The sequence below is a fragment of the Nerophis ophidion genome, linkage group LG28 (genome assembly GCF_033978795.1).
Source record: "Nerophis ophidion isolate RoL-2023_Sa linkage group LG28, RoL_Noph_v1.0, whole genome shotgun sequence".
NCBI lineage: Eukaryota > Metazoa > Chordata > Actinopteri > Syngnathiformes > Syngnathidae > Nerophis > Nerophis ophidion.
Genome location: NC_084638.1, coordinates 6,749,978 through 6,764,977, shown reverse-complemented (window position 1 = coordinate 6,764,977; position 15,000 = coordinate 6,749,978). Strand labels below are relative to the sequence as shown.

General features: G+C 42.9%; 2 protein-coding genes across 14 annotated transcripts in view; both read right to left on the bottom strand.

Moving 5' to 3' along the window:
• The window catches only part of LOC133544976 (ATP synthase subunit C lysine N-methyltransferase-like), a 10,107-nt gene extending 4,332 nt beyond the window's left edge, over positions 1 to 5,775 (bottom strand). The window contains exons 1-4 of one of the 2 annotated variants that reach the window (XM_061890242.1): positions 5,672 to 5,775; positions 5,293 to 5,572; positions 879 to 1,016; positions 435 to 485 (exon numbers count right to left, since the gene is read on the bottom strand). In XM_061890242.1, the coding sequence (XP_061746226.1) occupies positions 435 to 485; positions 879 to 1,016; positions 5,293 to 5,559 (456 nt within the window). In that variant the 5' untranslated portion in view covers positions 5,560 to 5,572; positions 5,672 to 5,775. Of the gene's footprint in view, positions 1 to 434; positions 486 to 878; positions 1,017 to 5,292 lie in introns of both variants that reach the window. The other variant, XM_061890241.1, reaches the window with a different exon arrangement.
• Positions 5,776 to 6,293: 518 nt separating this feature from the next.
• The window catches only part of LOC133545668 (neuropilin and tolloid-like protein 1), an 89,409-nt gene continuing 80,702 nt past the window's right edge, over positions 6,294 to 15,000 (bottom strand). For 11 of the 12 annotated variants that reach the window (XM_061891461.1, XM_061891468.1, XM_061891463.1 and 8 more), the window contains 5 exons: positions 14,376 to 14,503; positions 13,858 to 14,086; positions 10,639 to 10,752; positions 10,426 to 10,570; positions 6,294 to 8,776 (listed from right to left, as the gene is read on the bottom strand). In XM_061891461.1, coding sequence (XP_061747445.1) covers positions 8,263 to 8,776; positions 10,426 to 10,570; positions 10,639 to 10,752; positions 13,858 to 14,086; positions 14,376 to 14,503 — 1,130 coding nt within the window. In that variant the 3' untranslated portion in view covers positions 6,294 to 8,262. The remainder of the gene's footprint in view (positions 8,777 to 10,425; positions 10,571 to 10,638; positions 10,753 to 13,857; positions 14,087 to 14,375; positions 14,504 to 15,000) is intronic. The other variant, XM_061891473.1, reaches the window with a different exon arrangement.

Sequence of the window (15,000 nt, the reverse complement as noted above, 5' to 3'; positions counted from 1 at the left end):
CTTAGGCAAGACACTTTACCCACCTGCTCCCAGTGCCACCCACACTGCTTTAAATGTAACTTAGATATTGGGTTTTCCACTATGTAAAGCGCCTTGAGTCATTAGAGAAAAGCGCTATATAAATATATATATATTTTTTAGGTTGTTTGCTCAATGTAAAGTGCTTTTACTAATGAAATACATTATTATTAGTAGTATTAATCCATAAATTAGCCGCACCGTTTTAAAAGCCGCGGGGTTCAAAGAGTAGGAAAAAAAAGTAGTGACTTAGAATCCGGTATTTACGGTAATAGTTTTCTAAGTTTTAACACTTCAATTTTGCTTTTTTGAGTTTTCTTGTTAAATTGTATTTTCACCATGTGTTGTGTATGAAAAAACACACCAAATAATTAAAATGTAGGAAAAGTAGGTGCCAAATAAATAGTGGGACTTACCATTTGAGGCACTCCAAATATGACAACGTTGGAGTATTGTGCAAAGCTGACCTAAAAACAAAAACAAGATGAGTCATCACTAAAATGACGGCGATCCTTGTGTGGTGTGTGAGAATGGACTTACCACCCGGACTAAGTGTAAAACTGACCTTCCATAAGTGTGGTGTGTGAGAATGGACTTACCAGCCGGACTAAGTGTAAAACTGACCTTCCATAAGTGTGGTGTGTGAGAATGGACTTACCACCCGGACTAAGTGTAAAACTGACCTTCCATAAGTGTGGTGTGTGAGAATGGACTTACCACCGGGACTAAGTGTAAAACTGATCTTCCATAAGTGTGGTGTGTGAGAATGGACTTACCACCGGGACTAAGTGTAAAACTGATCTTCCATAAGTGTGGTGTGTGGGAATGGACTTACCACCGGGACTAAGTGTAAAACTGACCTTCCATAAGTCGGAGATGTGAAAGGAGGTGGAGTGGTGGACTCCTTCCCTCCAGGCCTTGTAGCGAGAGTACCACACCAGCCAGGGGTTCAACTCAAAGCCCGAGGCCTGAAATCCACGCCTTGCTGCTGCGATCACCTGTAAAAACAAAGTATAGTAGTCCCGTGTACGTGCCTCCACTTTGACAGAGTCATCTTTGCTGTAGCGGTGCCTTTTAGCGCTTCCATAGCGAATCTACTGACTGCAGTAAGATGGAAGTGTACACGACTTTGTATTTAGATGAAAGTCCCACCAAGAGAGAATAGAGGAGAAGAAGGTGCTTAGTGACTAAAATGGCGGACACATTTCTGGGATTTATGCAGATCCCAAACACACATCAGCAGGTACCAGCCGCTAGGAAAAGTTGTTTTTGCATAATGTTGCAAAACAAAACACCAGATAAAGTCTCCTACTTAGTCCCATTTAGGGCTCAATAATAATTGAAGCACGGTACGTCTGACTATGCTAGTCCGAATGCTCCAGTACACTTTCACAGCTGAAACATTACAACGTCCTGTGTTGTGTTCTATATTCTCAATCAAACAGTAACGTTTTGGTGTTGCTCGCTGCCTAACTTCCTGGCAACATGACTAACTTCCTGCTAACATGACTAACTTCCTGGTAACCTGACTAACTTCCTTGTAGCTTGGCTAACCTCCTGCTAACATGACAAACTTCCTGGTAACATGACAAACTTCCTGGTAACCTGACTAACTTCCTGGCAACATGCCTAACTTCCTGGCAACATGCCTAACTTCCTGGCAACATGCCTAACTTCCTGGCAACATGACTAACTTCCTGGTAACCTGACTAACTTCCTGGCAACCTGCCAAACTTCCTGGCAACATGCTAACTTCTTAGTAAAGTGACTAACTTCATGTTAGCTTGGTTAACTTCCTGGTAACCTGACTAACTTCCTGCTAACATGCCTAATTTCCTGGCACCCTGACTAACTTCCTGGCAACCTGACTAACTTCATTGCAACCTGACTAACTTCCTGGTAACCTGACTAACTTCCTGGCAACCTGACTAACTTCCTGGTAACCTGCCTAACTTCCTGGCAACCTGCCTAACTTCCCGGCAACCTGTCTAACTTCCTGGCAACTTGACTAACTTCCTGGCAACATGACTAACTTTCTGCTAACATGAATACCTTCCTGGTAAACTGAATAACTTCCTGCTAGCTTGGCTAACTTTCTGGTAACCTGACTAACTTCCTGCTAACATGACTAATTTCCTGGCAACCTGCCTAACTTCCTGGCAACATGACTAACTTCCTGCTATCATGACCAACTTCCTAGAAAACTGACTAACTTCCTGTTAGCTTGATTAATTTCCTGGCAACCTGCCTAACTTCCTGGCAACATGACTAACTTCCTGCTATCATGACCAACTTCCTAGAAAACTGACTAACTTCCTGTTAGCTTGATTAATTTCCTGGCAACCTGACTAACTTCCAGGTAGCTTGGCTAACTTCCTGGCAACCTGACTAACTTCTTGACAGCCTGCCTAACTTCCTGCTAACCTACCCAACTTCCTGGTTGCCTGCCTAACTTCTTGCTAACCTGCCCAACTTCCTGGTTACCTGACTAACTTCCTGACAGCCTGCCTAACTTCCTGACAGCCTGCCTAACTTCCTGCTAACCAGCCCAACTTCCTGGTTGCCTGCCTAAATTCCTGGCACCATGACTAACTTCCTGCTAACATGACTAACTTCCTGGTAAACTGACTAACTTCCTGTTAGCTTGGCTAGCTTCCTGGTAACCTGACTAACTTACTGCTAACATGCCTAATTTCCTGGCAACCTGACTAACTTCCTGGTAGCTTGGCTAACTTATTGGCAGCCTGACTAACTTCCTGGTAGCTTGACTAACTTCTTGTTAACAAGACTAACTTCCTGGTAACCTGACTAACTTACTGGTAGCTTGGCTAACTTCCTGGTTGTGTGCCTAACTTCCTGCTAAACCTGACTAACTTCCTGGTTGCCTGCCTAACTTCCTGGCAACATGACTAACTTTCTGCTAATATGACTAACTTCCTGGTAAACTGACTAACTTCCTGTCAGCTTGGCTAGCTTCCTGGTAACCTGACTAACTTCCTGCTAACATGCCTAATTTCCTGGCAACCTGACTAACTTCCTGGTAGCTTGGCTAACTTACTGGCAACCTGACTAACTTCCTGGTAGCCTGCCTAACTTCCTGGCACCATGACTTACTTCCTGCTAACATGATTAACTTCCTGGTAAACTGACTAACTTCCTGTCAGCTTGGCTAGCTTCCTGGTAACCTGACTAACTTCCTGGTAGCTTGGCTAACTTATTGGCAGCCTGACTAACTTCCTGGTAGTTTGACTAGCTGGTAGCTTGACTAACTTTCTGGCAGCTTGGCCAACTTCCTGGCAGCTTGGCTAACTTCCTGGTAACCTGACTAGCTTCCTGCTAATATGCCTAATTTCCTGGCAACTTTACTAACATTCCGGTAGCTTGGTTAACTTCCTGGCAACCTGACTAACTTCCTGCTAACATGACCAACTTCCTAGTAAAGTGACTAACTTCCTGTTAGCTTGGTTAATTTCCTGGCAACCTGACCAACTTCCTGGTAGCTTGGTTAACTTCCTGGCAACCTGACTAACTTCCTGGTATATTGGCTAACTTCCTAGCAGCCTGACAAACTTCCTGGTAGCTTGGTTAACTTCCTGGCACCATGACTAACTTCCTGCTAACATGACTAACTTCCTGGTAGCTTGGCTAACTTCCTGGTTGTGTGCCTAACTTCCTGCTAACCTGACTAACTTCCTGGTTGCCTGCCTAACTTCCTGGCAACATGACTAACTTTCTGCTAACATGAGTAACATCCTGGTAAACTGAGTAACTTCCTGTCAGCTTGGCTAGCTTCCTGGTAACCTGACTAACTTCCTGGTAGCTTGGTTAACTTCCTGGCACCATGACTAACTTCCTGCTAACATGACTAACTTCCTGGTAGCTTGGCTAACTTCCTGGTTGTGTGCCTAACTTCCTGCTAACCTGACTAACTTCCTGGTTACCTGCCTAACTTCCTGGCAACATGACTAACTTTCTGCTAACATGAGTAACATCCTGGTAAACTGAGTAACTTCCTGTCAGCTTGGCTAGCTTCCTGGTAACCTGACTAACTTCCTGGTAGCTTGGTTAACTTCCTGGCACCATGACTAACTTCCTGCTAACATGACTAACTTCCTGGTAGCTTGGCTAACTTCCTGGTTGTGTGCCTAACTTCCTGCTAACCTGACTAACTTCCTGGTTGCCTGCCTAACTTCCTGGCAACATGACTAACTTTCTGCTAACATGAGTAACATCCTGGTAAACTGAGTAACTTCCTGTCAGCTTGGCTAGCTTCCTGGTAACCTGACTAACTTCCTGCTAACATGCCTAATTTCCTGGCAACCTGACTAACTTCCTGGTAGCTTGGCTAACTTCCTGGTTGTGTGCCTAACTTCCTGCTAACCTGACTAACTTCCTGGTTGCCTGCCTAACTTCCTGGCACCATAACTTACTTCCTGCTAACATGACTAACTTCCTGGTAAACTGACTAACTTCCTGTCAGCTTGGCTAGCTTCCTGGTAACCAGACTAACTTCCTGGTAGCTTGGCTAACTTATTGGCAGCCTGACTAACTTCCTGGTAGTTTGACTAACTGGTAGCTTGACTAACTTTATGGCAGCTTGGCTAACTTCCTGGTAGCTTGGCTAACTTCCTGGTAACCTGACTAGCTTCCTGCTAACATGCCTAATTTCCTGGCAACTTTACTAACATTCCGGTAGCTTGGCTAACTTCCTGGCAACCTGACTAACTTCCTGCTAACATGACCAACTTCCTAGTAAAGTGACTAACTTCCTGTTAGCTTGGTTAATTTCCTGGCAACCTGACCAACTGCCTGGTAGCTTGGTTAACTTCCTGGCAACCTGACTAACTTTCTGGTATATTGGCTAACTTCCTAGCAGCCTGACAAACTTCCTGGTAGCTTGGTTAACTTCCTGGCACCACGACTAACTTCCTGCTAACATGACTAACTTCCTGGTAGCTTAGCTAACTTCCTGGCAGCTTGCCTAACTTCTGATGTATTTCGGTGAAAGTGCAGCAGTTCTGACTGTCATGTGTGTGTTTTGTTTTTAAAATGACTTTCGGCATTTGCAGATTGTTGTTTCTTTGCATTTGTTTCCGCTCCTGCAGTATTTGTGCGTCTTTTTGGCTATTTTCTGTGTTTAAGTTCTGCCGAACAGAACAAACAGTAAATACATTGAAGAGGAACATTTAGGTGCTCATTTAATTTGAAACAACTTTTTTTTCTTCTAGTAAGTTTCATAGTAGGAAGGAAACAAAGCGTGTTTTAGGAACTTACAATCCTCCCATCTCCGCTGCCAATGTCCACCAGAGTGCCGGAGCTGGCCCGCAGTGCCCGCAGGACATTGTGCACCTGGGCGGGGGTGGCGGGGACAAACGGTAGGCAGACTTTCCTGAGGGCCGGCAGCAAGAAGGGTGTAGTCAGCAAGTAGATGCCGAGCAGAGAACCTCCCAGCAGCCCCGTCAGCAGCACACCCCGCCGGCTGCGGGTGGTCCCCGCCGCACGCTGACCCGAACTCTCCGGGGGAAGCTCATCTTCCGACATGATAGACTGTCAACTAATACAGAAAAATTGAGAATTTAGCCGACTTTTAAAACATGATTATATGATGTTAGAATGCACGGCGCATGCGTCTTAATAACGGGGTTGTTTTGACCTTTGAGTGCACCGCCAAAATCATTCCGACTTGACACAAGTTCCGCTTCCGCAGACATTTCCGCTGTCTCGCCAAATTTCTTCCCCCCCTACAAAAACCTTCCCCCCATTTACTTCCAGGGTCATTATTAATACAGACATTTTGTTAACGCTATATCTTAAAAATATAACGATATAGATAAAAAAATACAGACGTTTTGTGAACGCTATATTATGAAAAATAAAATTCAAAAAACAATTTACAAACACAAGCTATGGGATGACACATTTACTTCCGGGGTCACGTTTCTTCACGTTTCCTCTTACGTCATCCCATAGCCTGTGTTTGTAATTTTTTTTCTTTTTTTTTTTTACAACATAGCGTTAAAAAAAAACGTTAAAAAACGTCTGTATTTTTACAATATATCGTTATATTTTTTATAATATAGCGTTAACAAAAAATCCGTATCAATCATGACCCCAAAGTTGAGGAAGAAACGCGACTTGTAATCGACTCATTAAAAATTTAATTTTTCGACATGATAGGCTTTCAACTAATACATAAAAACAGACAGTTTAGCAGACTTTTAAAACATGATTATATGATGTTAGAATTCACGGCGCATGCGTCTTAATAACTGGGTTGTTTTTACCTTTGAGTGCACCGCCAAAATCATTCCGGCTTGACACAAGGTCCGCCCCCTCGCAGAATGTTCCGCCCTCAACACGACCAGTAGTCGATTTATTAAAAAATGTGTTTTTTTAGCCTATGGCTTTGCAATTTGTTACATATATATATATTTCATTGTAATTACGTTACTTTATTGAGTTTACAACCCCCTGGCGCTTTTTTGTACTTATTTTGATTATTATTTCTTAATTGTTTTTAAATGTTGCAATTTAAAAAATAAAGCTTTATTAAAAAAAAGTCATTTTTCGACATGATATACTTATATAATTATATGATGTTAAAATGCACGGCGCGTATTTTGTAATAACCGGGTTGTTTTACATTTGCGTGCACTGCCAAAAACATTCCGACTTGACACAAGTTCCGCCCCCTCGCAGACATTTCCGCCCTGCCAGTTGAGGAAGAAACACGACTTGTAATCGACTCATTAAAAATTTAATTTTTCGACATGATAGGCTTTCAACTAATACATAAAAACAGACAATTTAGCAGACTTTTAAAACATGATTATATGATGTTAGAATTCACGGCGCATGCGTCTTAATAACTGGGTTGTTTTGACCATTGAGTGCATCACCAAAATCATTCCGACTCGACACAAGTTTCGCCCTCCGCAGACATTAAGAAACACGACTTGTATTGGTTTTATTAAAAAAAGGTAATTTTCCGACATGATAGACTTTCATCTAAAACACAATAACGGATAATTTAGCCGGACGTGCCGTCTTTTAAAATATATTTATATGATGTTAGAATGCACGGCGCGCGCTTTTTAATAACTGGATTGTTTTGACCTGTGAGTGCACCACCAAAATCATTCCGACCTGACACAAGTTCCGCCTCCTCGCAGACATTTCCGCCCTGCCAGTTGGGGAAGAAACACGACTTGTAATTGAGTTATTAAAGATGTCATTTTTCGACACGATGAACTTTCAACAATTACATAAAAAAAGTATAATTTAGCCAGACACGCCGGCTTTTAAAACAGAATTATGTGACGTTAAAATGGACGGCACATTGGCTGGGGGGCGGGACTTCCGGGGAAGATAAGGACGTGACGTTATTTGACAGGAAGTTAGGCGTTGGAGACAGTTTTGTACTCTTTTTGTACTTATTTTGATTATTATTTCTCAACTGTTTGTAAATGTCGTAATTTTTAAATAAAAGTTTATAAAATATATATTAACAAAAAAGTATTGACGGGAGTTGTTTTTCTATATACATGTCCATCCGTCCATCCATTCTGCCACTTATTCCCTTTGGGGTCGCAGGGGGGCGCTGGTGCCCATCTCAGCTACAATCGGGCGGAAGGCGGTGTACACCCTAGACAAGTCGCCACCTCATCACAGGGCTGCATAAATGTCGATGTATGAAAGTTAGGCCTACATTTTGTAATTGGCTTAATGAGTTATAATTATCAATCAAATCTCGGAGAATAATTAGGTGTACAAAATCCCTTAAATTGATAACCTTGTTAAAACATTTAAAGTGATTTAGGTTGCCTTTTTTGTTGTATTTTTATTTGTTAGTATTAATAATCTATCTGTATTAGCTTTTGTTTTCTTTCCTTGATGTTTGTGTGTATGTTTGTGGTTCCATAAAAAAATAAGTTAAAAAAAACATTGGAGTTGTGTGGTTGAATTGCACATCTTGTGCAATAAAGACGAGACAAAGAAAGGCGTGGTGTGAGCCTACATTCCTAAATTATCACAATACTTTTTAATAACTGGCTTGTTTTGAGCTTGGAGTGCATAAGATAATCTATTTTTGTTGTTGTAGTTAAAACCTTTTTGAAATTGATTCTACAATAGCTAAACTTTAATATCGGCTTGTTTGCTCAAATGAGAGGGGGGGGGGGGATAAATATATATATGTATATAATTTGCATATCAGTTTAGAGTGTGTAAGGAGGTAGTGACACGTCAGAAGTCGTTGGACAGAGTACGATGGACGGCGTGCTCCACGCCGTGAAGATGGTAGTTGTGGTGGCGGCTGGTGGTTGGAGCGTCATCCATCATCAGATCGTCATCCTCGCCTCTGTAGCCCTCGCCGCCATCCTGGGAGTAGCTGTGCTTCATCACCAGGATGTTCCTGTGAGCGGCCGGGGTGGCGTGGCGGGCGAGCCGCGGCGACTGCTGGCCGGCCATCCCCGGGGGCAGCTGATTGAGGTGCGCGGCGGCCCCCTCGGGGTCCGCCACGGCGGCCTCTCTCAGGCCGAGGCTGCTGCGGCTGCCGTGCACGCTGCCGCCCTGCTGGGAGCCGCAGTGGTGGTCGCGGATGCACTTGGAGGAGGAGCGGCGCAGCTTGTGGGACTTGTCGAACTCCTCCGCCACGGCGGCGTCGGTCAGGTCGCCCGACGGGACGTGTCGCAACGTGCACAGCTCGTAGTGGGGGGGCTCCAGACCCGGGTGGAGGAGGGCGGGGTCAAAGTCATCTCTGAGGGTACAAACAAACACAAACAAAATATACATATATATGTTTGTATGTAGGTGTGGGGAAAAATCACAAAACTACTTCATCTCTACAGAACTGTTTCATGAGGAGAAAATCTCCTGATGATTGATCAGTGTGTAAAGGTTATCACCACATGGGCTAAGGAACACTTCAGAAAACCACTGTCAGTAACTACAGTTGGTCGCTACATCTGTAAGTGCAAGTTAAAACTTTACGATGCAACGGTAAAGCCATTTATCAACAACACCCAGAAATGCCGCCAGCTTTGTGGGCCCGAGCTCATCTAAGATGGACTGATGCAAAGTGGTAAAGTGTTCTGTGGTCTGACGAGTCCACATTTCAAATTATATTTGGAAACTGTGGACGTGGTGTCATCCGGACAAAATCCATATATACATATATGGATTTTCTCCTGATGATTGAGGGAACCCCTCATGAAACAATTCTGTAGAGATGAAGTAGTTTTGTGATTTTTTCCCACACATACATATTGCGCTCTACCACGGTATCGAGCACTATTCTCTGGATAATCCAATCAAAATATATATGTTTGTATGTATCCATCCATCTTTTTCCGCTTATCCGAGGTCGGGTCGCGGGGGCAGCAGCCTAAGCAGGGAAGCCCTGCTTCTCCTCTCCCCAGCCACTTGGTCCAGCTCTTCCCAGGGGATCCCGAGGCGTTCCCAGGTCAGCCGGGAGACATAGTCTTCCCAACGTATACAGTGGGGCAAAAAAGTATTTAGTCAGCCAGCGATTGTGCAAGTTCTCCCACTTCAAATGATAACAGAGGTCTGTCATTTTCATCATAGGTACACTTCAACTGTGAGAGACAGAATGTGGAAAAAAAATCTAGGAATTTTAAAGAATTTATTTGTAAATGATGGTGGAAAATAAGCATTTGGTCAAGCATTCAAAGCTCTCACTGATGGGAGGAGGTTTTGGCTCCAAATCTCAGGATACAAGGCCCCATTCATTCTTTCCTTAACACGGATCAATCGTCCTGTCCCCTTAGCGGAAAAACAGCCCCAAAGCATGATGTTTCCACCCCCATGCTTCACAGTAGGTATGGTGTTCTTGGGATGCAACTCGGTATTCTTTATACCAAAATGGATACATGGATGATACAGCAGAGGATTGGGAGAATGTCATGTGGTCAGATGAAACCAAAATAGAACTTTTTGGTATAAACTCAACTGCTGGTGTTTGGAGGAAGAAGAATACTGAGTTGCATCCCAAGAACACCATACCTACTGTGAAGCATGGGGGTGGAAACATCATGCTTTGGGGCTGTTTTTCTGCTAAGGGGACAGGACGATTGATCCGTGTTAAGGAAAGAATGAATGGGGCCAAGTATCCTGAGATTTTCAGCCAAAACCTCCTTCCATCAGTGAGAGCTTATTTTCCACCTTAATTTACAAATAAATTCTTTAAAATTCCTACAATGTGAATTCCTGGATTTTTTTTCCACATTCCGTCTCTCACAGTTGAAGTGTACCTATGATGAACATTACAGACCTCTGTCATCATTTGAAGTGGGAGAACTTGCACAATCGCTGGCTGACTAAATACTTTTTTGCCCCTCTATATAAATATATATATATATATAAAGAGTTGAAAAAAGATCAATCAACCTGCGGATGATGTACTTCTTGCGAGGCTGTTTGACTTGGATGATGACAGAGATGACCAGCAGGACCACCACCAGGCTGCAGGTCACCCCGATGATGGTGAGGTTGGTGTGGTCCAGAGAGTCCAGGATGCTGGGCTTCCTCTTCTCTGCTCAAACACCACAGTGGAAATAAAAGTCAGGGTTTCAAACACGGTCGTGGTGTTGGTGGTCACACCTTTGCAGTGGTTCTCGTCCCAGGGGTAGACACAGTTCTGGATGCCGTTGCAGACCAAGGTGTGGTTGATGCACATGTTGCTGTGGCAAAAGAAAGTATCTCCTTCACACGGAGCTGGAAGACAATAAGTCACATGGTTGTGGTGCTGCTAGTTTGATACTGACAATCCAGACATGGAGCTAGTTTTACTACAAAATGGTGTGTACTAGGAGTGGGCGTGGTCAGGTGATCTACAGCCGTCACGTTGTGTAAAAGGTAAATAAAAAGAGAACACAATGACAGGGAAAGGTCCTGCTTTTATACGTGTGTGCGTTTTTGTGTGTATGAATGACTATTTGGAGCAAAATTGGTATTTTGGGGGTGTTGGTAGAGTGGCCGTGCCAGCAACTTGAGGGTTGCAGGTTCGATTCCCGCTTGTGCCATCCTAGTCACTGCCGTTGTGTCCTTGGGCAAGACACTTTACCCACCTGCTCCCAGTGCCACCCACACTGGTTTAAATGTAACTTAGATATTGGGTTTCACTATGTAAAGCACTTTGAGTAACTTGAGAAAAGCGCTATATAAATATAATTCACTTCACTATTTTTGTTAGCGTTTTTTTATAAATTGTTCGACATTCTATTGGCCGGCTCTAAATCAGTTTGTAATATTACAAACCACCAGAAGTTGTCACGTTATGTAAATAATAATAATAATAATAATAATAATTGTACGGGAGCCTGTAAAGGACTGTATAGTTCACCTTAGGGGGGATGACTCCAATTATTTAATATTTATTTACGAATCAAATCTAAGAGAGAGTGAGAGGAGACGGCTTATAAAGTTCAACAATTTACTGTACAGCCAAATAAACATACAATAATCAGATTTTGTTTGGGGAAAAAAAAAGCACTTTATGTTGAGCAAACAACCTCAAAGTGCCACAGTGTAAAAAAAAATAAAATAAATAATAATAATAATAAAAAGATAATAAAAATAAATAAAATATAAAACTAGAAACAGGCCAATAGCTAGAACCAGCATGCATTTCTACAGAAAGGCTTTTCCAAAAAGAAGGGTTTTTAAGCCTTTTTTTAAAAGCATCCACAGTCGGTGGTGCCCTCAGGTGGTCAGGGAGAGCGTTCCACAGATTGGGAGCAGCAGAGCAGAAAGCCCCGTCACCCATAGTTCGTAGTTTTATCCGTGGAGGTTGGAGGAAGTTAGCCTGTTTGGAGCGGAGGTGTCGTGTGGAGGATTTGGGGGTGAGCAGTTCTTGGTATGGTAAATAAAAAGAGAATACAACAAATCCTTTTCAACTTATATTCAATGGAATAGACCGCAAAGACAAGATATTTAATGTTCACAATGACAAACTTGATTTTTTTGCAAATATTAGCTCATTTGGAATTTTACGCCTGCAAAATTTTTCTAAAAATCCGGCACAAGTGGCAAAAAAGAGTGAGAAAGTTGAGGAATGCTCATCAAAGACTTATTTGGAACATCCCTCAGGTGTGCAGGATAATTGGGAACAGGTGGGTGCCATGATTGGGTATAAAAGCAGCTTCACTCATTCACAAAGAAGGACGGGGCGAGGGTCACCACTTTGTCAACAAATGCCTGAGCAAATTGTTTAAGAACAACATTTCTCAACCAGCTATTGCAAGGAATTTAGGGATTTCACCATCTATGCTCCGTAATATCATCAAAAGGTTCAGAGAATGTGGAAAAATCACTGCAGGTAAGCCATGATATTACGCGCCTTCCATCCCTCAGATGGTACTGCATCAAAAAGCCACATCAGTGTGTAAAGGATATCACCACATGGGCTAAGGAACACTTCAGAAAACCACTGTCAGTAACTACAGTTGGTCGCTACATCTGTAAGTGCAAGTTAAAACTCTACAATGCAAAGCCAAAGTAATTTATCAACAACACCCAGAAATGCCGCCAGCTTTGTGGACCCGAGATCATCTAAGATGGACTGATGCAAAGTGGTAAAGTGTTCTGTGGTCTGACGAGTCCACATTTCAAATTATATTTGGAAACTGTGGACGTGGTGTCATCCGGACCAAAGAGGAAAATAACCATCCAGACTGTTATCAATGCGAGGTTGAAAAGCCAGCGTGTGTGATGGTATGGGGGTGTATTAGTACCCAAGGCATGGGTAACTTACACATCTGTGAAGGCACCATTAATGCTGAATGGTCCATACAGGTTTTGGAGCAACATATGTTGTCATTCAAGCAACGTTATCATGGACGCTCCTGCTTATTTCAGCAAGACAATGCCAAGCCACATTCAGCACGTGTTACAAAAGTGTGGCTTCATTAAAAAAAGAGTGTGGGCACTTTCCTGGCCCGCATGCAGTCCAGACCTGTCTCCCATGGAAAATGTGGGGCGGCATAGCTCGGTTGGTAGAGTGGCCGTGCCAGCAACTTGAGGGTTGCAGGTTCGATTCCCGCTTGTGCCATCCTAGTTACTGCTGTTGTGTCCTTGGGCAAGACGCTTTATCCACCTGCTCCCAGTACCACCCACACTGGTTTAAATGTAACTTAGATATTGGTTGTCACTATGTAAAGCACTTTGAGTCACTAGAGAAAGGCGCTATATAAATATAATTCACTTCACTTCATTATGAAGCATAAAATACGACAGCGGAGACCCCAGACTGTTGAACGACTTAAGCTGTACATCAAACAAGAATGGGAAAGAATCCCACTTTCAAAGCTTCAACAATTAGTTTCCTCAGTTCCCAAACGTTTATTGAGTGTTGTTAAAAGAAAAGGTGATGTAACACAGTGGTGAACATGCCCTTTCCCAACTACTTTGGCACATGTTGCAGCCATGAAAATTTAAGTTGATTATTATTTGCAAAAAGCAAAAAAGTTTATGAGTTTGAACATCAAATAAGTTGTCTTTGTAGTGCATTTAACTGAATGTGGGTTGAAAAGGATTTGCAAATCATTGTATTCTGTTTATATTTACATCTAACACAATTTCCCAACTCATACGGAAACAGGGTTTGTACATTTGAGGGTCATTTATCTGATTTACTCATATTGTCCACAAGATGGCAGCAAATACGCGTCATTCAGAGACTGGCTGGTTTTTAGGATAAATGAGAAAGTCTTCCACCATCTTATTGGGGTCACTGATGTAGAATGAGCACAAGTCATAAAAGTGGATGAAATGGTGTGATTTGGGCAGAGCCCCGGAAGGAGAAGAGATGCGTGCACTCACGGTCAAGGAAGGTCGTGAAGAGGATCTTGAACTTGCTTTTCCTGCTCCCTTCGTCGGCCCAGAGCCGCACCACGCCCACGGAGGAGGTGAGCATCACCTCGTTGGCCACGGTGGAGCAGAACTTGTTCTTCAGGTGCTCCACCGAGCTGCTGCCGTCATAGATGGCCACAAAGTTACGCTTGCACTCGTTGGAGTTGTGCATCTCGTACTCCAGGAAGCGCATGTAGATCTGGGGAGGCAGAACACCGCTCCTTCTTTACCTTTCCAAATGATGCCAACATCAAGTAGTACTCAAACTTTTGTTGTTGTTAGGTCAGAGGACGCCAGGGTGGACATGACTTGCAACTACCAACTATAGTTGGTCGCTACATCTGTAAGTGGAAGTTAAAACTCTACTATGCAAAGCCACAACCATTTATCAACAACACCCAGAAATACTTGGCTGGGCCCGAGCTCATCTAAGATGGACTGATGCAAAGTGGAACGTGGGGGCTCACGATCTTATGACTGAAACAGACCTTAGCTTTTGGGGGGGCGCGGATATGCCACCTGCAGTCCACGGCCTCGGTCTGCAGGGCTCGCTTCTCCCTGCTGATCTGAGCGGACTCCACGTAGCCTTCAGGGCCGCTCAGGTCAAACTCACAGACTGAGGACGACAATATATAATATTACATATAATTTTCATAACTATAGATACTATATAATCATCATAACTATATTTTATATTTAATCATCACAACAATATATCATACAAACCTTGTTTCCATATGAGTTGGGAAATTGTGTTAGATGTAAATATAAACAGAATACAATGATTTGCAAATCATTTTCAAGCCATATTCAGTTGAATATGCTACAAAGACAACATATTTGATGTTCAAACTCATAAACTTTATTTTTTTGGGGCAAATAATAATTAACTTAGAATTTCATGGCTGCAACACGTGCCAAAGTAGTTGGGAAAGGGCATGTTCACCACTGTGTTACATCACCTTTTCTTTTAACAACACTCAATAAACGTTTGGGAACTGAGGAAAGTAATTGTTGAAGCTTTGAAAGTGGAATTCTTTCCCATTCTTGTTTTATGTAGAGCTTCAGTCCTTCAACAGTCCGGGGTCTCCGCTGTCCTATTTTACGCTTCAT